At 36.4% G+C, this 26,916-nt stretch overlaps 1 protein-coding gene across 3 annotated transcripts in view; it reads right to left on the reverse strand.

The window, feature by feature from the left end:
- BABAM2 (BRISC and BRCA1 A complex member 2) overlaps positions 1-26,916 on the reverse strand; it is a 399,480-nt gene that overhangs the window by 237,271 nt on the left and 135,293 nt on the right. For all 3 annotated transcript variants that reach the window (XM_043469051.1, XM_043469049.1, XM_043469050.1), the window contains exon 6: positions 26,325-26,399. In XM_043469051.1, the coding sequence (XP_043324986.1) occupies positions 26,325-26,399 (75 nt within the window). The remainder of the gene's footprint in view (positions 1-26,324; positions 26,400-26,916) is intronic.

Raw genomic sequence — 26,916 nt, forward strand, 5'->3', positions numbered from 1 at the left:
TTTAAATGCTGTATGACACAGTTATTTTTAAATGACCATCATAGAATTTTAAGCATGAACCTCAGAGATTATCTAGTCAAATTCTGGAATTAAAAATAAGAAGGTTGAAACTCAGAGAGGTTTCTTAACTTCCCCAGAAAACATGATTAATTAAGGACAAATAGGATACAGGGCATCCAATGTTAACTATTTTGAAAAATCCAACCTAAAAATTGGTACTTATAAAAAATTACTCATTTTATAAAAGGACTGCTGAAGGGTTCCTTAAAAAATGAGTTCCTGTAGTTCCTTATTTAAGAACTTATTACGCAAATAAATGTTCAGTAAATCCATAGAAATATACCTCTAGTACATAGTTAACTATGAGCCCAGATTCATGACTGATCTTTGCATAGTATACTTGTAGAACAGTAGAAAATAATTTTCACTGTTTATGCCATTGTAAACAAAACATTAGGATAATTCTGCTTTCTTCAAAAGGGTCCATCTGAGAACAAAAATGTAAAGTATTTTATCTTCTAATGTCTTTGACACTGTTTCAATCAATAAAATTAAATCCATCCATCTTTACTGCAAATTAAAGGGGGTGCTTACATTTACAGAGAACCATATTCCTTAATAAGCACTGTAAATCCAAATAATGCAATTAGACTCTGAATTTCCCATGAAAAGAATTATGAAGGAAAGATACTTGACCCAGGATCTTGAGCTCAAAATTTTATTTATAAACATATACAATGAGAGTTACTCAGATTTCCTGGATCTCTCCCATGTACACATTATTGAACTTTTTTGTGGTTTTATCCTGTTAAAAATAACAAACAAATACATTGGTCATACTTATCAACAGTGAAATAATGTACCTACTATACTAAACAAAGTTTACATAAATAAAATTGTACTGCAATTCAATACGCAATCATAAAACTTTTCTTTAGTAAGCTATATTTACTAATAAAGGAAGCAAAAAGCTTTTATTTACCTTTTTTCTAATTCCTGCCTTATTTTTATGACAACAAAAAAGAAAATGAAGAAACACTGTCACTGAAGTCATCATCAAATTCTGAAGACTTTCTCTAGACATGTGTGTAAAAGTTTTTTTCCCCTTTAATGAAATAGTCCAGACAGATATAATTAACACCAGTTTATCAATTATGCAGATAAAGAAACATAAAATACAAAAGAAGTGCCTGTGTATCCTCCACCCTTTTATATCCTTTCCCCTATCACCTTTCTCAATTATCCAGCACCCTGAAATATTTTGAGGCCACTTTGGCATGCCTGATGCCTTTTTGAGTAATGGCTTTTATTGTCATTTTCCTCTTCTATAAATTTCTATTACTTAGAAAGTATTGATAATTTGCTAGAGAAATTGAGATCAATATTCCCCAATTTATTTGAGAGTATATATCAATTTGTATGTTTGACACAAAAATAAGAGATGAAAAACTGGTTCAAGTTGCAAATATTAATAACTTTAAGATCTGAGTTGAAAATCATTTGTTTGTGAATAAAAAGTGAACAAATGAATAAATGAAGAACAAGCAACGTAGCCACCATATTTTAACATTATCTTCCTTTCAGTCAGTGCTCAGCAGCAATAGACACAGTTGACCGCGCTTTCTTCTGGGCAATCTCCTCTCTCGGCTTCTGCATCGCCACTCTCTCCTGGGTTTTCTACCATTTTATTAACCACCCTTGTCAGTCTCCTTTACTGATTGCTTCTCCTCTGCAAGACCTCTAAATAATCCTCAGGGCTTGGACTATTCAGTCTCTGTACTTTCTCTTCAGATGACCCCAGGCATTCCAATGTGTCTAAGCAATGTCTCTGTGCTAAAAACTTGCAAGTTGTTTTATTTTTTCAAGTATCAAGAGATTTGGAAAGGAATTTTATTTTAACAATCCAAATTACCAATACATCTGGGCAATACTTCCAAGTTTACATTTCCTCTTCAACCTCTCTTCCAAACTCCAGACTTAACTTACAGATCCGATCTACTGAATATCTCTACCTAAATGTCTACTGTGTGTGTGTGCTCGGTCACGCAGTCATGTCCAACTCTTTGCAACCCCCTGGACTGTAAGCCACCAGGCTCTTCTATTCATGGAATTTTCCAGGCAAGAATACTGGAGTGGGTTGCCATTTCCTACTGCAGGGGATCTTCCCAACCCAGGGATGGAAGCTGCATCTCTTGGGTCTCCTGCATTGGTAGGATCAGTAGGTGGATTCTTTACCACTGCACCACTTGGGAAGCCCAAATGTTCCACTAGGCAGCTCCAAATTAACATGTCAAAACTGGAATTCTTAGTCAACCCCTCAACCTCTTCACCTCACCCCAAACTTGTACCCCTCTCCCTCCCCATCCTCCTCATCTATATAAAAGGCACCACTATCTACCCAGTTACCCAAGCCAGATACCTAGTAGTCATCCTTGCTTTCTCACTACTAGTATTGAATTGTCTTGACATAATAATGGAAGGTCAAGAAGCAATAGTTAGAACTTGACATGGAACAATGGACTGGTTCCAAATTGGGAAAGGAGTACGTCAAGGCTGTACACTGCCACCTGCTTATTTAACTTATATGCAGAACCTCATATGAAATGCCAGGCTGGATGAAGCACAAGCTGGAATCAAGATTGCCAGGAGAAACATCAATAACCTCAGATGTGCAGATGACACCATCTTTGTGGCAGAAAGTGAAGAGGAACTAAAGAGCCTCTTATGGAAGTGAAACAGGAGAGTGAAAAAGGTGGCTTAAAACTCAACATTTAAAAAACTAAGATCATGGCATTCAGTCCCATCACTTCATGGCAAACAGATGGGGAAACAATGGAAACAGTGAGAGATTTTATTTTTGGGGGCTCCAAAATCACTGCAGATGGTGACTACAGCCATGAAATTAAAAGACGCTTGCTCCTTGGAAGAAAAGCTATGACAAACCTAGACAGCATATTAAAAAGCAGAGACATTACTTTGCCGACAAAGGTCTGTATAGACAAAGCTATGGTTTTTCCAGTTGTTGTGTGTGGATGTGAGAGTTGGACTATAAAGAAAACTGAGCACCAAAGAATTCATGCTTTTGAACTGTGGTGTTGGAGAAGACTCGAGAGTCCCTTGGACAGCAAGGAGATCAAACCAGTCAATCCTAAAGGAAATCAGTCCTTAATATTCATTGGAAAGACTGATGCTGAAGCTCCAACACTTTGGCCACTTGATGTAACCCTGATGCTGGGAAAGATTGAAGGCAGGAGGAGAAGGGGACGACAGAGGATGAGATGGTTGGATGGCATCACCGGCTCAATGGACATGAGTTTGAGCAAGCTCCGGAAGATGGTGAAGGACAGGGAAGCCTGGCATGCTGCAGTCCATGGGCTCCGTGCAAAGAGTCAGACAATACTGAGCAACTGAACAACAAATAATCTGATGAAAACTGCACTTAATGCAGTCCTTCCTTCTCAAGATACTGAAACTCTAGTGAAGTAAAGGAAGGAAGTCTGACAACAGTATCTGGTGCCTTTGTTCTATTTCCTAAGCATCTTCTTCGGGATGGGATTAAAGAAGGGGAGGGAGGTTAGGAAAAGAATTGAAGCGATATGATCAAATTAGACATTGGGAGCATTCTGGGTGTTCAGAACTATCCATGCTAAAGAATATTTGTACTTCAAAACCAAAGACAGTTGTCCTTTTTTAAAATAAAGTTCATCTTTCTCTGAAATAATATTCATTTAGGTTTAAATTACCTCAAAAAGAAGAGCCTTTATTCTTAGAATGTAAATTCTAGAATCTTATGTGAAAATGTTTGTGAGATAAACAGCTCTTCCATACACTACCTCATGTGAAGTCTGTAATCAAGGATAATTACACCACAGCATAAAAGCCCGAAGTTACTACAATACAATTTTAATAGCATCTTAATACTCTATAAAAGTATTTTAAATTCATAAAACATAGGAACAAAGAGCAGCAGTCTTCTCTTACGGATCTAGTCCTTAAAGAGCAAAAAGTTTACTTATATATGCTGTAAGAAGATATTCAAATACAGAAAGTTAAGCTTTGTATTACAAACATTTTTGTACTTTTATAATTAACTAGTCTCTCCACCCCATTAATTATATTTAATTCTATTGTCAGTAAGTAGACAAAACTCTGGGCAATTTTAGTGTTTGTCTCTAAAACCTAAAGGCTGAAAGGTTTGCTCAGGTTCTGAAAATGAAAGATAATAGTGTTTGAGAGAATACTTATAGATCTTCTCAGTCATTTACTCCCACTACCAATTTACAATTAATGAAAGAATATGTCAAGGTGAAAAACACTGCTGATCATCTAAATTAGGTACTGATGATACAAAGATAAATAAGGTACTGAATCTATCTTTTGCGAGCTCATGGTACAGATATACAGCATAAAAAATGAAGTGATAAGATTCTTTATTAAAAATGTTAAGTGGTCATCTAGGATTGAAATGACCTCCAAATAAACTGTATGTTAAATTACTAAAACAGGTGTTATCTCCATAAACATTTCAAATATAAAATTTTATAAAAAACAGGGATGAAATTTTCTACCTCAATATTTTAATTAAATGTAATAATCCATAATATGTAATTTATAAAATATATACAGCAAATGAGGAAAAATCCATGAGACAATATGGAAGTAGACAGTCTTATTCAAATGAAGGGAAAATAAAGATTTTATTAGTGTTATAGGAATCACAGGCCACAGAGCACTCTATTTGATTAGCTGGCTACTACAGTAACTGCAGCAACTGAACTACAACAGCAAACGCTGTATACAAACACTGCATTTGAACAAATAAAGTGATTTTCCATATCTATCAAAAACTAAAGAACACAAAGACTTGTGAACAAATGCAAGTGATGGACCTGAGGAAAAAGCTGGGATGGTAGGTGCATACACACACACACACACACATACATACTTAGTTTTTAAGGTAGCTCTAATTTGAAATGGTAAGAAGAAGATGCAATGCTTTTTCAAACTTAACCTTACAGTTGGCCCTTGTATCCAAGGGTTCTGGATCCACAGATTCAACCAACCACAAACCAAAAATATTTGGGGAAAAACAATTCTAGAAAGCTCTAAAATGCAAAACTTGAATTTGCCCTGCAGCTGATTTCATAGTGTTTACACTGTATTTACAATGATTTGCACAGAACTTACATTGAATTAGGTATTATAAGTAATCTACAGATGATTTAAAGTACACTAAAACGTGTGTACAGGTTGTATTTAAATACTGTGCCACTTTATATCAATATAAAGAATTTGAGCACCCAGGGATTAGGGTAACCTTGGGGGTCCTGAAACAAATCCCCCACGGATTCTGAGGGATGATTGTACTTTCATCCTTTCTTATGTAAATATCAGTTGTCCTTGCCTAGAAGGGAATGCCATTATGAACTAGGGAGCCACTGCTTACTATAGAGATGGGGCCCCACAGTTATACAGCTCCCTCACTAACTTGTTAGGAGCCTGAAGGCCAAGTTATTATTTTTTTTTTTAAAGAAGAAATTAAAAAAACAGCCCTCTCAGCTTTTTTGGACCAGAGGTGTGGTCCAGTCCAGACAATTGTATGTCCCAGAATACTCTACTAGATTCAAATAGTTTCCATTGTGATCAAGAAAAAAGCTTGCTTGTCAGAACTTGTATTAGCTGTACTAGGTCTACTTTGTATTAAAACTGGAAGGAGGCAAAGACAACAGCTGACTTCTTAACTAAGTAGTATAGAAAATCTTCAAAGTTCAACACAGATGCGGTCTTGATGGTCCATGAACTGGGAAAGTCTGTGACTACCTTAGGCATGCCCTATGGGAGCTTCTTAAAAAAAAAAAAAAAAAACCCTCCTATTCCTGGTCTGTAGCAATCCCCCCAATTCCCAAAGATTTTTGGCAGAAGCATGATCTCAAATAACTATTTAGGTTAAATGTACACTAAGAGTATAAAGTTCACTATTCTCAAAGAAAGTCTACATTTCAAATAAGAGTTTGAAAATCCAAATTTATCTGAATCTATGGATTCAGATGTCTATGGATGATAAACAAGTGCCATCCACTGGTCCTCATCTGCTTGGATGACCATTCCCTCCAATAAATACTGCACACTTTTCATCTTCCCCTACCTGTACTAAAGCCATGGAGAGTAGTAAAGAAGAGAGAATGTGAAAGTCCAGAGAGAGCGAAATGGGTCTATTGATTTACCAATAGTATAATGACACTCTTAGGAAGGGTTGAGGGAGTCAATATCCTGTTTTATTTATAGATACACACACAAATCTACAAAGCAAGTACAAAATTTTGCTCCTGCCTCATAAGCATTGGTCCTAGCCCCTTCTTTCAGAAATAAGGCACTCTGTAAATCTGTTGAATAAAGAAATATAAGTGATACCAGTAGCATCTGATTTTCGACCAGAGATTAGAGAGAACTTGGTACGGCCCTAAGAGATGTTAAGCTGAACAACCAAAAAGTGTTCTGAACTTGAGCTTCACATCAATAGACAGTAACAAGGGGAGACATCAAAGCACAGCACACCATCAACTTTTCCTAACTGAATTAGGGAGAATCTGAAGGTCAAGTGGACATTTCACCCACTTCAAGCATCTTCCTAAATCCATAACTAGCTCTTTGTTAGGATACACTTTCGCAATCCTAAATCTTAGGTAGGAACTGAGTTCAGGGTCAGAGAAGGACTCTGTTGTCATGGCTCCTGTCACAAGAGCAAAGCTGTCGTAACAAATGATTCTTATTTCCTTACACACCACTTCAAATATTTTGAAAAGTAAAACTGACGAAACGCAGTCTGCTCTCTACCACATTCAAGATCTGGTCTCTATCAGCTCCACCAGCTTCAGCCCCAACAGAAACACCACATATGCAACTTTCTAGCTGAAAGAAAATTCCAAGATTATCCTCTGAATTCATTTGTGGTTTAGTGGGTGGGGGAGTGTTACACTTCCAAGAGAAATCACGGCCAGATAAGAAGCAGCAAAGGGTTATCACCACTGAATAAAACTAGGGGGGCAGGTGGTCCTCAGATGCAATGAAGACAAAGCAAAGGTGACCAGCATGGCCGCTGGCTCCACAGAGAGCGACATCGGACGCAACACAGTGGGACGACACCGCCAAGTTTACAGGGGGCGTCAGGGCTGAGAGTGAGCAAAACTGAACATTATAAATCACTGTGTTGCATAAATAAGTTTTCAACATAGTCCATTTCCCACAAATTGTCTTCACTGTTCAAGGAAAAGGCAAAAACACCTCTAGTTTTACCAAAGAAACTAAACCCAAGCTGTTTTCCCCTTCAAAGTACTGTAACATATATGAGAAAATTTAAACTACTTTTCGGGAATTTAATCATTATGTAAATTGATATGAAGGGACTAAGAATTAAATTCAAAGAAACAGATTTGCATTATAGAAACAAAAATGGGGGGAGGGGTTAGGATTCAGTGGTTTTGGACCAGCCTTTCCCATATGAACTCAATCGTTGGGTAACCAAATAGCAGATGAGAGGAAGTATCTCCTTATTCAATTATTCCAGCTAATTCACAGAAAGACAATGATAAAATCACAGCACCACCATTTTGCAACTCCCTATGAATTAATGGATCTAAGCATTAAGCACCAATGGTTGCTACCATCACAAAAAGAATGACATTTATGTACCTCTTGAGAAAAGAACACACCACCACCTATAGTTCTGCCAAAGGAATTAAGCCCAGATCTGATTAAGCCTTTTGATTTACCTGCCAGTTTGAGGGAAACACATAGGAACACACTTCACAGACAATGAGTCTGCAATCAGCAAAATCTAGACTGTGGGCAACTCTAAATGTAAGTGACCTGTGTTGTGCAAGGGGGAAAAGATGAAAGGAAAGGAATAAAGGAGGAACCCATAGACCAAAAGAAAAAAAAAGAAGACGACGACTTACTACTACTACTACTGCTGCTGTCACTTCAGTTGTGTCCGACTCTGTGCAACCCCGTCCCTGGGATTCTCCAGGCAAGAACACTGGAGTGGGTTGCCATTTCCTTCTCCAATGCATGAAAGTGAAAAGTGAAAGTGAAGTCGCTCAGCCATGTCCGACTCTTCGAGACCCCATGGACTGCAGCCTGCCAGGCTCCTCTGTCCATGGGATTTTCCGGGCAAGAGTACTGGAGTGGGGTGCCATTGCCTTCTCCAAGAAGAAGACTTAAAAGACATCAAATTTTTAAATTAATTAATTTATTTTAATTACTTTACAATTTTGTGGTGATTTTGCCATATATCGACATGAATACAGGTGTCCCCCCTACCATCCTGAACCCCCCTCCCACCTTCCTCCCCACCACATCCCTCTGGGTTGTCCCAGAGCAACAGCTTTGAGTGCCCTGCTTCATGCATTGAACTTGCACCAGTCATCTATTTTACATATGGTAATATACATATTTCAAGGCTATTCTCTCATATTGTCACATCCTCGCCTTCTCCCACATAGTCCAAAAGTCTGTTCTTTACATCTGTGTCTCTTTCACTGTCTTGAATATAGGGTCATCACTACCGTCTTTCTAAATTCCATATATATGTGTTAATATACTGTATTAGTGTTTCTCTTTCTGACTTACTTCATTCTGAATAATAGGCTCCAGTTTCATCCACCTCATTAGAACTGACTCAAATGCATTCTTTTTTTAGCTGAGCAATATTCCATTCTGTATATGTACCACAACTTTCTTATCCATTCGTCTGCTGAAGGAACATCTAGATTGCTTCCATGTCCTAGTTATTGTAAATGTTGCTGCAATGAACACTGGGGTACATGAAGACACATCAAATTTAAAACAACAGATAAGACACAACTATAGTTGAAGGATGGGGCTTTCTTGGTAGCTCAGCAGGTAAAGAATCCACCTGCAATGCAGGAAACACCAGTTCAATTCCTAGATCGGGAAGATTCCCTGGATATGGGATAGACTACCCACTCCAGCATTCTTGGGCTTCCCTGGTGGCTCAGATGGTAAAGAATCAACCTGCAATGCAGAAGGGAGACCTGGATTCAATACCTGAGTAGGTAAGATCCCCTGGAGAAGGGAATGGCTACCCATTCCAGTATTCTGGCCTGGAGAATCCCCATGGACAGAGGAGCCTGGCAGGCTACAGTCCATGGAGTCAAAGAGTCATACACCACTTAGCGACTTTCACTTTTCACTACATAGTTGAAGGCTACACACTTGGTTAATGAAACCATAAAGAATCTCAATGGTTTTTCCTAAAACTCAGAGTAGTGCTTATCCTTGATGTGAGGAAGAAGGCTGTGACTGAGATGGGGCACAGAAAGTCAAGGGGGAGCTAATAGGTGACATTAGAGAGATGTCACCTGTTAGGGACAGATATTATTATTTTATAATTAAGGGAACTGAAGCTTAGTGGCTTTGAGCAACTCACCAAGGTAACATAGTAAGTGGTGGCTGTGTGGTTGTAGTTCACACACAGACTATCTGACTACAGGCTTGAGCTCTATAGACTTGAGCTCCTGCCCAGGATTTATCTGTAATTTAGCATCTTTTTTTTAAGGTTTAACTTACAAAAACTAAAATGCATACACTTGGAGTATCACTTTTATTTGAGAGTAAAGCCCAATGAACTTTACATTTGAAACACTGCTTTCTTATGATGGTTTTAATATCCACTTAAAGAGAGAAATGCATAAACTCTTTAAGAAAATACGTTTGCCAGGGCAAAATCAAGTTGTTAACAATTTAAGATTAACAAGAAAAGTACTTCAGAGACCACAGCAGTAAGTGAGCTTTTCCTGGAACTGGGGATAAGACAGGACAATGCTTCCTATGTGATCTAGTGTTTCAGTTTTCTTTTTTTACTAACCAATTAATACTTCCCCGGGGATTTATGAAGAAAGCCAGGGTATGGCTTCATGGGAAGTAAGAGATGACAAAGTATTTTCTCTCCACAGAAAAAAGAGACAGGCATGGGGTATTAGAATAGGGGCTACTGTGGACATAAACTTTTAGGTTAGCTAATAAAGGGGTAAGCTTTCTGCATCTCCAGAGCAGGCATAAAGAGGTAATTTCTGCATCTCCAGAGCAGGCATAAAAAGAAACCAGAAAGATTTGTGTGAATTAAAAGATTTTCTTAAAACTATAAAGAAAACTAGAATGAAAAAGTACTTTGATTACAGTTAGGTTTAATGAAACTATTTGAAACTGTACCTTAAAGTAGGTCTAACTCTTTTGCATATATTCAATGTAACATCTAGCCTTGGATTTGTTTGTAAATCACAGTCGTAAGTAAATATTTGCCCTGTTATTTTAAGAATTAGTTTTTATACCAGTCACAATAGGAGTAATGATAGTAAGTAACATTCCTAGAGGGCTCTGTGGTAGGCCCTGAACTAACCAGTGACAGATATCAACTCATTTACTCTTCAGAGCCACTCTTGGAAGTAGGCTGCAACTCTGTATGTACCAAAGTACACAACTAGTAAGCAACAGACGTGGAACACTGAGACTTCTGTGTGTCTTGCGTGTTAATTTAAGCACTGCTTTGCAGTTACCTGGCAGTTAATCTGCAGCTGCTGCTGCTGCTAAATCGCTTCAGTCGTGTCCTACTCTGTGCGACCCCACAGACTGCAGCCCACCAGGCTCCCCTATCCCTGGGATTCTCCAGGTGCCTATACTGCTTGCTCTAAATTAGCACCACAATCCCCATGGTAGTGGGACAACCTTAATGGAATTGAGAAGGAACTAAGAGCGCTCTAGAGGGAATAATCTGAGTCCATTCTATTTCAGGGAAGGAAATATCAGAGGTATACTTGATCTCTATGCTTAACTTGCTGTAACTAACTCTTTGACCCATTATCAGACAGGATTTAGCCTATAAACTATAGATTTCTCTGTTACAGTGGTTGGCACACAGTAGGTACTCAATATTGAATGAAAGTGAAAATAAATACACAAGTCAACAATCACAAAACTTTGAGACACACTGTATAATCTTCATAGTTCCAAGGAAGTAAACTAATCATCTTTAGTGGCCCACTTCTTTTTAAGTAGTTCAAAAGGCTGAACCAAAAAAAGGGTAAAACGCAGGATCCTTGGAAAAAAGAGTGGGAAAGAAAGAGACCAATGCAAGGAGTATATAGCTGAGAGAACCAATAGAGAGGATAATATGAGATGATTCAGTTTTTCTCACTAATGCCTAAATGTATATGGATATTTGTCTTTTATTTTCAGTTTGCTACGAGTCACTATTATCCTGAAAGGTGAAATTATAAGGAAGATGTACCACTCCATCACCTTCATGTATTACCAGGGGAAGGGGGAGGGATAGATAGGGAGTTTGAGATGGACATGTACACATTGCTATATTTTAAACATAAACAACAAGGACCTACTGTATGGTACAGGAAACTCTGCTTAATACTCTAAAATAACCTAAGAAAAGAATTTGAAAAAGAATAGATACATGTATATGTATAACTGAATCACTCTGTTGTACACCTAACACAACACTGTTAATCAAATATACTCCAATATAAGATTAAAAAAAATTTTTTTAAGTCCTCTGAACTAAAAGTAAAGAAAAAAATCAGAGCAGATTTTTTTTTAATTCATGCATTCTTTTTTTTTAATTTTTTTGGTTTTTATCAACCCAGTTATTTTGGGTTGCTATTCACTAAAAGCTATAAGAATGTCAGTGTCGAGGCCATATGTTGAAAGTCAACAGGATTCTTTTTCTTCTAGCGTTCTCTCTTTTATTGGCAGGTTTTCCTAGTAAGATCTGTCATCTGGAAGAGCTCATTCTGCACAGTTGATGATTTTCCATAGGTTATGTTTTCAGGCTGAATCATAATCTTTTGTAGCCATAATCTGCTGAAATTCTCATCACATTCATAGAATATTTAAAACATTTCATTTTTTTTCAAACTGTAATATATGAGTTTCCCCCATCTTCACAATTAAACCAATATCAAAATGTCTTGGCAGAATTAATTATAGGGTGGGAAGGGTAATTAAATTTTAGAGCTTAAAACCTCAAATCTACTACAGAGTTGTAAACTCAGAATTTTATGTACTCTTAACAAAGGTTGTCTGCATCAGCCAAGCAAGTTCACAGATGTTACATTGCGTGACTCGATTCTGATTTATGGTTAAGATTGTCAGAACTTGTATTGTGCCCTTGTTACACATGTACATTGTAAATATTGCATAAGAAGACTGGAATGCAATAGCCATAAAAATAATTGTAGGCTATTACATAATCAGAAGTCTGTTTCTATCCTTTATTAGACTAGTCTCATCACACCAAGTAAAATATATATACCAAATAAAAATAAAATGAGTTCTAGACTTATATATCCTTTTCCATATTTTCTTCAGATTTAAGATTTTAATTGCTATAATGAGGATAATGTGTTTTTTTTAATCAGCAGAAAAAGCGGAGTTTGCTAAAATAATAAAAGAAATCATCTACATTGTCATGTTGTCATCCTACAGATACTATATCAGTTCAGTTCAGTCACGTCCAACTCTTTGCAACCCCATGAACCGCAGCATGCCAGGCCTCCCTATCCATCACCAACTCCCAGAGTTTACCCAAACTAATGTCCACTGAGTCAGTGATGCCATCTAACCATCTCATCCTCTGTTGTCCCCTTCTCCTCCTGCCTTCAATCTTTTCCAGCATCAGGGTCTTTTCAAATGAGTCAACTCTTCACATCAGGTGGCCAAAGTTATTGGAGTTTCAGCTTCAACATCAGTCCTTCCAATGAACACCCAGGACTGATCACCTTCAGGATGGACTGGTTGGATCTCCTTGCAGTCCAAGGGACTCTCAAGAGTCTTCTCCAACAGCACACTTCAAAAGCATCAATTCTTTGACGCTCAGTTTTCTTTATAGTCCAACTCTCACATCCATACATGACTACTGGAAAAACCATAGCCTTGACTAAACAGACCTTTGTTGACAAAGCAATGTCTCTGCTTTTTAATATGCTGCCTAGGTTGGTCATAACTTTCCTTCCAAGGAGTAAGCGTCTTTTCATTTCATGGCTGCAGTCACCATCTGCAGTGATTTTGGAGCCCAAAAAAATAAAGTCAGCCACTGTTTCCACTTTCCCCATCTATTTGCCATGAAGTGATGGGACCGGATGCCATGATCTTAGTTTTCTGAATGTGGAGCTTTAAGCCAACTTTTTCACTCTCCTCTTTCACTTTCATCAAGAGGCTCTTTAGTTCTTCTTCACTTCCTTCTGTAAGGGTGGTGTCATCTGCATATCTGAGGTTATTGATATTTCTCCCGGCAATCTTGATTCCAGCTTGTGCTTCTTCCAGCCCAGCATTTCTCATGATGTACTCTGCATAGAAGTTAAATAAGCACAGTGACAATATACAGCCTTGACATACTCCTTTTCCTATTTGGAACCAGTCTGTTGTTCCATGTCCAGTTCTAACTGTTGCTTCCTGACCTGCATACAGGTTTCTCAAGAGGCAGGTCAGGTGGTCTGGTATTCCCATCTCTTTCAGAATCTTCCACAGTTTATTGTGATCCACACAGTCAAAGGCTTTGGCATAGTCAGTAAAGCAGAAATAGATGTTTTTCTGGAACTCTTTTGCTTTTTCAACAATCCAGCAGATATTGGCAATTTGACCTCTGGTTTCTCTGCCTTTTCTAAAACCAGCTTGAACATCTGGAAGTTCACAGTTCACGTATTGCTGAAGCCTGGTTTGGAGAATTTTGAGCATTACTTTACTAGCGTGTGAGATATACACAAACACATACATTTTTTAAAGCAAATTCTTCCTGAGTATATAATGTGTTCAGGATAGTACCCTAGAATGCAGAGAAATATAAAGAGAATACTAATTCTGCCATAAAGAGCTTAAGCTCACAAACATGATCCTTTCCTTCCTAGGTACCACTACCACTGTATCACGTATCTAGACATTTGCTGTCTCCTCTAACCTATGCTTCTGGCCTCCATGTGCCATCTCCAATAAATCTTTTAAAAAATATATGTATTTATTTATTTGGCTGTGCAGGGTCTCAGTTGCAGCAAGGGGGATCTTTAGTTGCAGCATGCAAACTCTTAGCAGCGGCATGTGGGATCTAGTTCCCTGGCCAGGGATTGAACCTCAGGGCCCCTGCATCAGGGGTGCCAAGTCTTAGCTACTGTACTACCAGAAAGTCCTCTTTTTGTGGGCTGGACTTAAGCCACTTCTAACGAAGTGAACGAAGGAGACACTGTGCGACTTTAGACACTGGGGCTGAAGCTTCCTTCTTACTCTCTCAGATTGCTTGCCCTGGAGGAAGTCTGGTGCCATGTTGTGAGGACACTCAAGCAGCCTATAGAGAAGCCCGTCTAAATGAGGAATTACGCTCTCCTGCCAACAGTCCTGTGAGTGAGCCATCTTGGAAATGGATGCTTCAGGTCGAGATAAACCTTCAGATGACTACATCACTGCCAACATCCTGACAGCCACCATATGAAAGACTCTGAGCTGGAAACTCACAGCTAAGTCACTCCAAATTCCTAACCCAGGGGAACTATGACATATGAATGTTCACTGTTTCGAGGCATTAAGTTTTGGAATAATTTATTATGCAATAGTAAATAACCACTATACTACCTATGGGATAAATGTCTACCAGGAAGAATTACTTCAGATATAAATATAAATCTTTATGACAATATTCCCAAACAGTATACCAAAGAATAAAAAGCCTCTTAACCTGTGGTATCACTGATACGATTAGAAAGCACAGTGAGGACACAGATCATATTTATTAAGGTTTCCCCATACATATCCTCAGTATCAAGTATGGAGCCTAATACAGTAACAATTCAATGATATTTGTTGAATGGATGGACCCCTTTCTGAGAATGACTCTGAAGCAGATTTTCTTATAATAGATTTTATAGCCCTGAGTTTCTTAGCAAAAGACTAGCCATGACAAATGGAGTTAGAATATAATTCCTTAAAACCCTCTACATTCAATTTTTTTGGTTTTGGTTTTTTTTTTTTACCTTTCTTATTGAAAAATATAACTACAAGTACAGAAACTGACACACAAAAATATCTATAGCTCAGTGAATTACTAAAAGACAAACACCCTCAAAAGAACCTCCCAGGTCAAAAAATAGAACTTTGTCAGCTATCCCAAGAGCCCCTCCAAACAGAGCATGTGTGCAGATATAGTTTCCTTACATCCCATATCTAAGCAAGGGAAGAACCAGACTACTTAGGCTTAGAAAAGAAAGAAACAATTAAATGAGAATCAGATCCAAGAGGTGACTCTCATCATGGCCAGGATCTCATGAGCAGAGTTCCCACAGTATTAAGACCTGCCTGCCAACTGTAAAACCTGCGGGTGAGAAGCAAGAGCTGTGTGACAGGATCATGAATGGGAAAACCCTTAATGTGAATCTATTATCTTTTTTTCCTTAAAATTTTAATACATAGCATAAAAGAGGCATGGATGGAATTTCTGAATGAGATGTAATGGTGGTAGCAGGTTCAGACCTCACATTGTAAATCAGATAGCACTCTTGCTTTGTAGATTTGAATTTTAGGGAGCTTTATGCCACATTATTCACTAAAATTAAACTGCCTTGAACTGTTGTGTTATTGTCTAATAATTAAATAGCTGATAGTGTGCTAACAAGGTAAATAAGTTGAATTTCAGGTATAAATTTTTTTTAACTGAGATTATGGACTGTCTGAATGTTCTAGCATAAAATCTCAGCTCTGTGCCTGTTAATCCTCAGCAGGTGGGATTGTGACAAATTTCCTAAAAGAGATCAACTGTCAACTAAACAGTAGAGTATTGTAATCATTCAAAATGACTGAAAAACTGAAAAAGAATAGCCTCATATTGATTTCCAATTTTTTTGCAACATCAGTTATGGAACCTAGAAAAGACTGAATCATTCTAAAATTACTGTGGGAACTTGCTTAACTATATTCAGGATGGAAAACAAATTTTATGCAGCCTTAACAGGGCTCGTAAGTCTTGCTTTTTAATGACGTAATTGTTTAGAGGTGCTAATAAAGTTTCCTGGACAGGCTATAATAGATTTCAAATGAAACAAGGCTAGATGACTCTACCAGTCTACAAAGCAGGACCCATGTGACCACAGGATAAGCAAGACTGAAGCAAGTTCCATTCACGGCCAAGTGACTTGCTAAAGTAACTTTTTAGAGAGGGGTGGAGGTGGAATGTATTTGCCCCCAAAAGTTCCTGTCAAAAATAGAAGTATTTTCATAATTCTACTGTATCAGAGGCAGGACAGAACTATGCTGATCTACAAATATGTAACAATAAATTTCCTCCCTTTTGTGCCTGTTCTACTATATCAGAGGCTAGACAGACCTATGTTGACCTATGAATGTGTAACAATAAAGTTCCTCCCCTTTGTGCCAAGAAACAGGCCTGCTCTACCACGAGCTTGCACAACAATCTCTCATAGTGGAAAGAGCCTAGGTTTTCAAGTGAGACAAACCTGAACTGAAACTCTGTGCTCTGCCACATATAGATAAAGGTAACCTGCATAACCCAGTTAGCTTCTCTCAGCTTTAGTTTTAATATCAAATTATTCATTGTTAGGGGGAAAAAAGTGAAAGTGCTATAATTAATTTTTATATATTTATCCTGTATCTTGCAACATGACAAAATTCATGTATTAGTTCTAGAAACATTTTTGTAGATTCCTTAGGTTTTTCTACATAATAATCATATCCTCTGTGCATAAAAACAGTTGCTTTTTCCTTTCTACTCTGTGTGCCTTTTATTCCTTTTTCTTGCCTTATTGCACTGGCTAGAAACTCCAGCACTGAACAGTATTGGTGAAAGCAAACATCCTTGCCTTGCTATTAACCTTAGAGGAAAAACAGTGGTCTTTTCCACCATTAAGTATATTATTAACTATAGACTTTTCAGAGATACAAGTTACCAGATGACAAAGTCCCTTTTTAGTCCTGGGCTTCTATCTGGAGACTTTTATCAGGAATGGATGTTTGGTTCTACCAAATGTTCTTTCTGTGTCTATTAAGATGATCATACAGTCTTTCTTTTTCAGTTTGGTAATACAGTGAATCACATTGTTGGTTTTTTAAACATGCAGCCTATCTTGCACCCCTGGGATAAACTCCATTTGGTCATGATATATGTTACCTTTTTTTATATATTACTGTACTGAATTTCAATACAATACAAAATTTTATTTTGAATTTTACATCTATATTCATGAGAGACATTCATTTGTATTTTTCTTTTCTTGTAATATCTTTGTTTAATTTTTGTTATCAGGTAATGCTATCCTCACAAAATCAGTCAGAAAGCATTCTCTCTTTTCCAATTTTCCAAAAGAATGTGAGAATTCATGTATTATTTTTCCTTAAATAACTGATGAACCTTACCAATGAAGGCATCATGTGCCTATACTTTCCTTTACAGGAAGGTATTTAGCCATTTAACTATGACAGACATAAGACTATTCAAGCTATCCATTTCTTCTTGAATATGTTTTGGTAAACACTGAAAAATTTTTAAAATACAAGAACACATAAGCCAACACATCACTGCCCATCAGAATGATGATTACATGTTACCACACCATGTAGCCTCTAGAAAACTTCACTACTCAATCTTGAGGTAAATAAATTCTTAATTTTATTTTGAACATAGTTTTTACTTCATGGACCCTCTAAAATGGTCTTGGTGACACCAGGGGTCTGGGGACCACACTTTTGCGGAGTACTAGGCTATGCAATAGAGACTAAGAATACTGTCACCATCAATATTCCAGGATTTTATGTTAAAGACTATTTTCATGAAGTAGCCACATACTGAACAGACATTCAAAGCATTAGAGACTACTTTTCCAGAGTTAGCACAAAGTGTGAAAAACCTAAATTATTGTCCATCCTGCTTCAAGGGAGCCAAAGCTTTTTATAAGCACCCTTGGAACAAAGAAGGACACCAACCTTGTTTCTGGGTGTCACCCATTTCAACAATATGGTCATCATGTAAAAAAAAAAAAAAAACTACAGTAAATGGATTCAAGAAAGGAATGGGATCTTCAAAAAAATAGTAGAAAGAGGGCAAATATCACTGTGACATTATTTTGTAATGAAACTAAGATCAAAATATAAGTGTGCTGTTAAAATTTGTTTTAAACTATTTTATAAAAGAAAAAAACAAAATCCCTCTCCACCAGTTCTGTATTAGATGCCATCCTAATCAAGGGCTGAAGTTTCCTTTTCCTACTCCAAATCCTAGTGGTTCATTTATAAAGAAAAAGAGGAGACTGGAACATTGTCTAACAGTGAATACAACACCCAGCTCAGCAAAAAAGAACAAAACTGAAAACCCCCAAGGATACTTAAGAGATTGCTGTGTCTCAGGATAAGGGAGGCAAGGGCAGCCAGGGTCCTAGAAGACAAGGTATGAGTCAGTACAGTACTTCTCAAAATATCTACGATGAAGGAGATGCTACTGTTGTTGGTTTTTTTTTTTTTTCTAATCCTTCACAGATTGATGGCTTCATAAAATACATTAAAAATGAGTTATTATAAAGAGAAAAAAATTTTAAACATCAAAATGCAAACCCAATATTTTTATCATTACAGTCAACAGACATATGATTATTCTGTCAAATTGCTTCAAATGCTTCTAAAGACTTATCAATTCTGTACTTATTTCTTCATGAGTAAAAACATATACTTTGGATAGCATTGACTAGAAGGTTCCGACTATACCGTTTCCTCTCCTCCACTTTCTCAGGTTGATCATTGAGTTAGGTGAGTAAGCACACCACCTACATGTATGAAAACTTCATCAAGTCTGAAACATGGTCACCTTGAGCCATAATATTCAGCTCTACATTCCTTGAAACCTGCCCACCAGCCTCATTTCCCTCTTCCTGCTCCCCAGTCATTTTATATACTGTTTCCTGGCAGATTTCTCTTCCTGAATACAATCCCAATCATAGTACTACTCAAAACAATCACTAAACTCTGTGGTTGAATATTTAAGACTCTCTATATATCATTATGTATATTTAAAATGCCTTTCCTTTCTTATTTCTCACTAGTCTGTACACATAGTCTGTGATTTAAGCAAACTAAACTGTTCATAGTCTCCAAATGTTCTTTCCTTGCCACCTAAAACCATGCTCATACTTTCTCTATCAAAACAAATCTTTCAGGCCCATCTCAAATATTACATCCCTTATAAAGGTCTTTTCTACCTAGATGTAATCTCTTACCAATCCACTGAAGAACTTTGTACTTCTCTTATGGTACTTAATTTAGTATGACTTGCATTACTATTGTCTATGCAATCATCCTACACACCAAACCAGATTTTACTTTTATTTGAATTGTACGTCCACTGATTGATGAAAACAGATTAACAGTAACAGATGACAGTGATAAACTGACACTACCCATGTCAAGTGCCAGGCAGTAACTTATGACGTGAGTAGGGGAAATGTCACCACTGAGAAAATAGCTCCAAGAAAAAAAACAGTCAACCTATAATGATCATATCCTACAATTCTTGCTACCCTCACTGAACTATCTGGTTTCAACCCACACTTTCCTTTCTGAATTATAGGTGGCAATACCTCCCCCATAAACGAGCTGGGGGATAAAAAAAAAAGGGAATCAATATTAAGGGATTCATCTATGCTTTGCCTTAAAAAACCAACTACATAAAACAGGATTCGTAAAACAAGGAGGTTTAGTTTTTCTTCACAAGCTCGATAAATACTAATGGTGATGATCAGAGTTCTAATGAACATTGCCCTGATCAAACCTATCTGAAGCTTTGTGCATATTTCTGGGCACCGCAGTTTAAGAGAGATGCCAGCAATCTGGAATACCTACTGAAGAGAAATACAAGGATAGAGAAGGATTTAAAAACGTATGACATATAAGTAGAAAGGACAAAAGATGCCTAGTCTACAAAAGAACAGAATCTCTGGCTGTTTGAATATAAGTTCTTCTGCTAGAAAGTGAAAAAATGCATTCCTTTAAAAAACTGCATTCTAATAAATCACACATTAAAAATAAGAGGCTTATGAGAAAACTATGGCAAGTCTAGACTTTACCTTACAGTTGCCTGTACAACTCTGTAACTATAGCATTAACAAAAACCAAAGTATATCCAGTGAAACTACTAATATACCTAAAATGACATGCTATAGTTGTAATAAACAAAGAATTATTATACTAAGTATAGGACTTTTAAAAAGCTGAAGATAACTTAATGAAAGGGGTGACAAGGAAAGTCTGAAACAGATGAGTTACAGGAAAGCATAGAGGGACATCACCATTAGAAGTTACAGCAGAGAAGCAGGTTTTGGACAAAATGTAATGATGCCAGAGAGAAAGAGCTCTGGCTTATTGTCTTATGTTTGTTTCTTTTCCACAAAGTTGGGAAGAAGCTATGCAATAAATACTTAAAACGGAATGTACAGCAAGACTGAGCCAAGTAGAAGGAATGAAGTGAATGGACATTGTGTGCCATACAAGAACCCTTCACAGCTTGCTAAATTCATCTGCACTAGTGAACTTTCACTCAGCTGCTATTTGGTGGTCAACCTATTAACTATAAACCATGGCAACTTCTGCCTTATACTGGTATACTTTCACTATTTATCAATCATGCATGAACTAATTCATGATACTAAAGCATTGTATGTAATAGAATACACTCTACTTGAAGAACTAACAAGATATATGGGGACAAGGCAACAAAGCTGGTCAACTAATAGTGATCTGAGACACAGCTCCACTATAAAATTATAATTTAGAGGAAAAAACAAGAGCATACCATAAAAAAATAAAAGCAAAAGAAAACAGTAAAACAATAAAACAAAACCAAAAGGAGAAATTTCACAGAAGCTGCCTGTGACTATTCTTCATTTTCTGTAGGGAAAAATACTATGTTCAGATTACCATAAATTATATATAAAAATTTGGGACAAGTGAAAATTTGGGTTTGGCAAGTGAAAATTTGGGTTTTGAATTCTAGATGGGGGGAAAACAGGACAGAAGAAAAAAGAAGCAGTAGCTATAACTCTATCTTAATTTCAATGAAATGCTTACTTTCTTCCTAGACCACAATAAATTCAATACTTAGAAATATAAATTAATGACTAAATAAAATCAAAACCATTTCTATTCTGCACTTACTCCAACCTCAGAAGTGTATTAAGTACTACCATCTTCATCGTCTCACTGATATTCCCAACAACCCAATATGGTATGCAATAGCCTGACCACATTATAACAGTTAGGGGAACTAAGACTTGGAAGAGAACTTAGTAAATTATATGCTGCTAACAGACTGTTTAAATGTAAGAGAGAAGGTGGAATAAAGGAAGGAAGAAAATAAGGAAGGAAAGGAAGAGAGGAAGAAGAAAAGAGGGAGGGAGACTACAACCAAGTTCAAGGTACTAGTTAAATAAAAACAAACAGACCACAGTATTAAAAAACAACTTGAACTCTGTGAACCAAATCTTTTTCTTCTCATCTTTCTATGATGATAATGTGAAGCAATATTTCTCCCACTTTCCGTCCTATAATTTAGGAAAGGGGACTGGCAAACAACTGCCCACAATCTAAAGCCAATCTAATGTCTGGTTTTTTATAAAGTTTTATTGGGACCCAGACATAATCATTCATTTAGATACTGTCATAGCTGCTTTCACGCTGTGACAACAGAGTCAAGTAGTGGTGATAGGACCACAGGGCCCGCAAGCCTAAAATTTTACTATCGTGCCCTCTAGTGCAGACATCTAGAGCCCCTGATCTAGAGTATGCTTTTCTCTAAGCCCTGATTCTCTACAGAAGGGACATGGGACAAGGACAATGAACTAAAAGCAGTCATTTGTCTCCTACTTAATGAAGGAATAAGGGGAAATATCCTGCAGGCTATTTCTAGACCATCTCACTACTTTCCACATGATTAAGTCTCAAATGCAAATTTGGCTCAATTTTAGCAACGATAAATCAGACTTATTACTGGAATAAACAGCACCCTACTTTTATGGCACTTTCTTCCAGGTACACATTCCTACTTTTATAAAAGTATGCCTACTCCTATTTGATTAGACAGAAACTATTTCCTTTCAGATAAGATGAGGGTTTCCTGTGAATTCTTTATGGTCTTTCAAGCACCAGACAACTGTTTTAAGACCAGATTTCACAGGAATGAATTAAAGCAGTCTTTATTTATAAAAGCTGCTTATTAAGTGTGACTTTATTGGATCCAAAAAATTTCATAAACTAAAAAGTTTCAAACTTTGAAGCATCATCTAATGGATGGTTCAGAGAAAAAATTTTATAAGGATAAAATTTATTTTCACTAAATAAAAATTCATTCAATTTAAATTCATTTACCAGGATCAGGGGACTTTTTAATATTTGCTATTTTAAGCTTTCTGAGAAACAACTATAATCAATATATTATATATCACCCTAACAAGCTTGCTATATTTTTGAAAAGAAACTATTTAGGGGAAGTTATCAGTTTCCTTCCTAGTAAATATGTAAAACTATATGGACTTTCAAACAATTCTGCATAATAAAGAACAAAGCAAGTATTCATCTATCCAAAAAAAAAAAAAAATCCAGGGAGATTAATCAGCCTAATTCTCTTTTTTTGGCTGCACAGAATGCAAAATCCTCCCCTCTTCCTAAGGGAAGGTAAGAAGAGTGAGGAATTTTAAAACGCAAATTTACTAAAATTCAGTCTTTGATGACAAGTCACAAAATTTGACTGTCATACACACATTTTTTAAATGATCATGCTATTACCTCTTTCCCCCTACTATATAAAAGAATGACAGCATCCCACTCTTACCAACTTTATTCAACACAGTACTGGAAGTCCTAGTCATAGCAATCAGCTAAGAAAAATAAATAAAAGGAATCCAAATTGGGAATAAGTAAAACTGTCACTGTTTGCAGATGACATGATAATATACGTAGAAAATCCTAAAGATGCCAGAAAAAGACTACTAGAGCTCATCAATGAATTCACTAAAGATGCAGAACACAAAATTCATATACAGAAATCCATTGCATTTCTACACACTAACAAAGAACTACCAGAAAAAGAAATTAAGACAACAATTGCATTTATAATCACATCAAAAAAAATAAGATAACTCAGTATAAACTTACCTAAGGAAGTAAAACACCTTTATTCAGAAAACCATAAGTCGCTGATGAAAGACACTGACGACGACACAACAGATGGAAAGATATAAAATGTTCATACACTGGAAGAATTAATATCATTAATTCTTGATCATACAACACAAGGCAACCTACAGATTCACTACAACCCCCATCAAAATATCAATAGCATTTTCCCACATAACTAGAACAAAGAATTCTAAAATTTGTATGAAAACACAAAAGACCTCAAATAGCCAAAACAATCTTGAGGGACAAAGCTGGAGGGATCACATGCCCTGACTTCAGACTACACTACAAACCTACAGTAATCAAAACAGTATGGTACTGACACAAAAACAGACGTATAGATCAATGGAACAGAACAAAGACCAGAAATAAACCCACATACTTAAGGTCAATTAATCTATGACAAAGGAGGCAAGAATATACAATGAAGAAAAGACAGTCTCTTTAATAAACTGTGCTTGGAAAATTGGACAGCTACTTGTAAAAGAATGAAATATGAACATTTTCTCACATATACAAATATAAACTCAAAATGAATTAAAGACCTAAATGTAAGCTCTGAAATCATAAAAATCCTACAAGAAAACATAGACAGAACACTCTTTAACATAAATCACAGCAATATTTTTTGGATCTGTCTCCTAAAGTGAAGAAAATGAAAGGAAAAATAAATCAACAGGACCTAATTCAATTTAAAAGCTTACGTACAGCAAAGGAAACCATTGACAAAATGAAAAGGTAATCGACTAAATGGGAGAAAATATTTTCAAATGATATAACCAATAAGGGGTTAATATCCAAAATATACAAACAGCTTATATAACCCCATATCAAAAAAAAAAAAAAAAGAAAAAAACCATACAAATAGTTCATACAACTCAATAAAAAAATAAAATAAAAAAGACCTAAATAGAAGGGGCAGAAGATCTAAATAGACATTTCTCCAAAGAATACATACAGATGGCCAACAGGTACATGACAAGATGCTCAACACTGCTAACTATTAGAGAAATGCAAGTCAAAACTACAATAAGGTATCACCTCACAACAATCAGAATGGCCATCATCAAAAAGTCTACAAATAATAAATGCTGGAGAGGGTATGGCAAAAAATGAACCTGCCTACACTGATATTTTTTGTCCTGTTGTTTTACCCTCTTTGCAGGAACTAAAAGACAAAAAGACATTAGTGTTGCAAGGTAGGCGTTTTACTTAAGAGTAGAAAAAGTACTTCATTGTACTTTGGGAGAGGAAATAAAAAACACTTTCCAATTTTGCCAAATAGGTTCTACCTTTTTCCTATCTGACTGGCGAGGAAAGTAAGGGCATAACAATATAAAGATAGAATTCTTAGAACAGAAAATACAGAAATTTGATTTTGAAGAGGGAAAAAAATTACATAGATTATGATCCAAGAAGTGTTTTTTTTTTTTTGCCTTTGGCCTTCAAGAACATGAACAGAGCAACACTAAGTTCAAATAAACAGGATAACCATTCAAACTGATAAGGCCCAACAGATCAAAACAAAGACACTGTAACTATAAATTATGGATTAAAGTGACTATGTGAATAATAATTCTCTCATATACTATTAAATTCTGTTTTAAATTAGCAGAAATAGAGTTTTAACCGAACATATGGAAGTCAGTGAGTCTGTTATGTAAGAGTCTCCAAGGAGACTTTGTTATTCTAATAGAGCACAGTAACTGTTGAAACCAAATTAATTATGCTTGGTAATTACAGGTCTAATATGTATATTTTCCACAACAGGAGTATAGAGAAACTAATATAAATTGCTAACTTTCATTCTCACTTGGATTTCACAACTCTTGGATACAGAGTGGGAAAACAGTCAACTAGAAATTAAAAATGAAAGTTTAATGAGGCACAAAAATCCCATGTTTTACTTAGGGAGAAGAAAGGTAATAAATCCCATGGGTAGAATGCTAAAAAAAAAAAAAGTCCTAATCTTTCCTATGGTCTATAGTTTATATTCTGTCATATACTTTAATTCCAATCACTATCAAGAATAATCTCATGTTATTTACGACTACAATAATACACAGGAATACCTGCACGAGGATTTTGTCTTCTCTCTAGACTGTAATAAATACGATTAACTCTCTGAATAACATCAAATTTGGAAGGCAGAAATTTTTCTTACATCACAGCAAAGTTATATCACCACAGGCTAAATATGGCTGAGGCCATACCCAAAACCACATCCACAGTAAACTTAAGCCCCTGTCTCAAGGGTTCCTGTTCAGAACTTGCCAGTTCACTGGTCCATTTAGTTTCTTTCACCTGACTTCCCTGCTGGCTCAGTGGTAAAGAATCCACCTGCCAGTGCAGGAGATCCAAGTTCGATGCGTGGGTTGGTAAGATCCCCTGGAGAAAGAAATGGCAACCCACCCCAGTATTCTTGCCTGGAGAATCCCATGGACAGAGTAGTCTGGTGGGCTACAGTTCATGGTGCCGCAAAGAGTCGGACACGACTGAGCTACTAAACAACAACAATCACAGCCTGATGTGGATTTGGGTTCCACCTCTCCTCTATAAAGCATTTTGCAGACCCCTTCCCAAAGTAGCGGCTCCCAAGCCATCCCCTGCCCTCATTGTATTTTAAAGTACCATATACACTGGCCTAATTCAATTCTAGATCTCTCCAGGGCAGTCCAACTTTGAAGATGCCTGAGATCAAGTGCTAACATACATAAAGAAAATGAAATGCCCTGTAGTACAAAATAGTTAACATGCAATCCTACTTAAAGACAAATGAATATTAAGGTAATTTTTAAGAGAGTCTCTCATCCCCAAAAGATCATTAACCAAAGGCAGTCTTTTTCCCAAGGTTTAATTTGTTTATACTAATTTTATCTTATAAGGAAAGTCCATTTTGAAATTATTTTTAGGGCTACGATTTTAGCTCTTAGGTAACTAACTCACTGGATCTTCATGCAATAAAATTTTTAATAGAATTCATCACCTAAACAAAATGCTGGCAAACTATACAAATATTCAAAGTTAAATAATGACTTAAAAAGTTCAACTGAATTCTCATAGTGATAATCATACATTTTTACCTTGAGCAGGTACGTGGGAATATTGCTGAAATCCACTGGCAACTTCAAAAGGAAACGAGCTGAAAATTCACCAGTCTGCAAGAAATAAAAAAGGTTTAATAATAAGATTAAAATAAAAAATAGATTATGAAGTGACAATTACAGCCAAGGCCACAAGTTCAACCTATTTGAACTGTAGGCATCTTCAATTTGGGTTTCCTAACATCAAGCAAGAAAAGAAAGTTGAAAAAGTAGGGGAGGATCAAAAAGCATTATTAAATTATTAGTTACTAAAAAATACAATTAGAATTCTTAATCTGCATTTTAAATGTGCACTAGAACTATAATGCAGTAGTATTACCTGTTTTTTAACAGTATGAAAAGAAGACATGAATGTGTGATTTTTTTTAATCCAAACAATAGGCACAGACCTGCCCATTCAATTCATCTGATTTTACTAAAGCATTCAGATCATTTCACTAATATTTATAACCCATGGGCTACTGACATAAATCACCATCCTTTATACTACATCTGGAAGTAAGAACAAAGGTCAAACTTCTATCCACATATATAAAGGAGTATATCAGCAGGTATCCCAAATAAGACTCTA

The sequence above is a fragment of the Cervus canadensis genome, chromosome 5 (genome assembly GCF_019320065.1).
Source record: "Cervus canadensis isolate Bull #8, Minnesota chromosome 5, ASM1932006v1, whole genome shotgun sequence".
Lineage (NCBI taxonomy): Eukaryota > Metazoa > Chordata > Mammalia > Artiodactyla > Cervidae > Cervus > Cervus canadensis.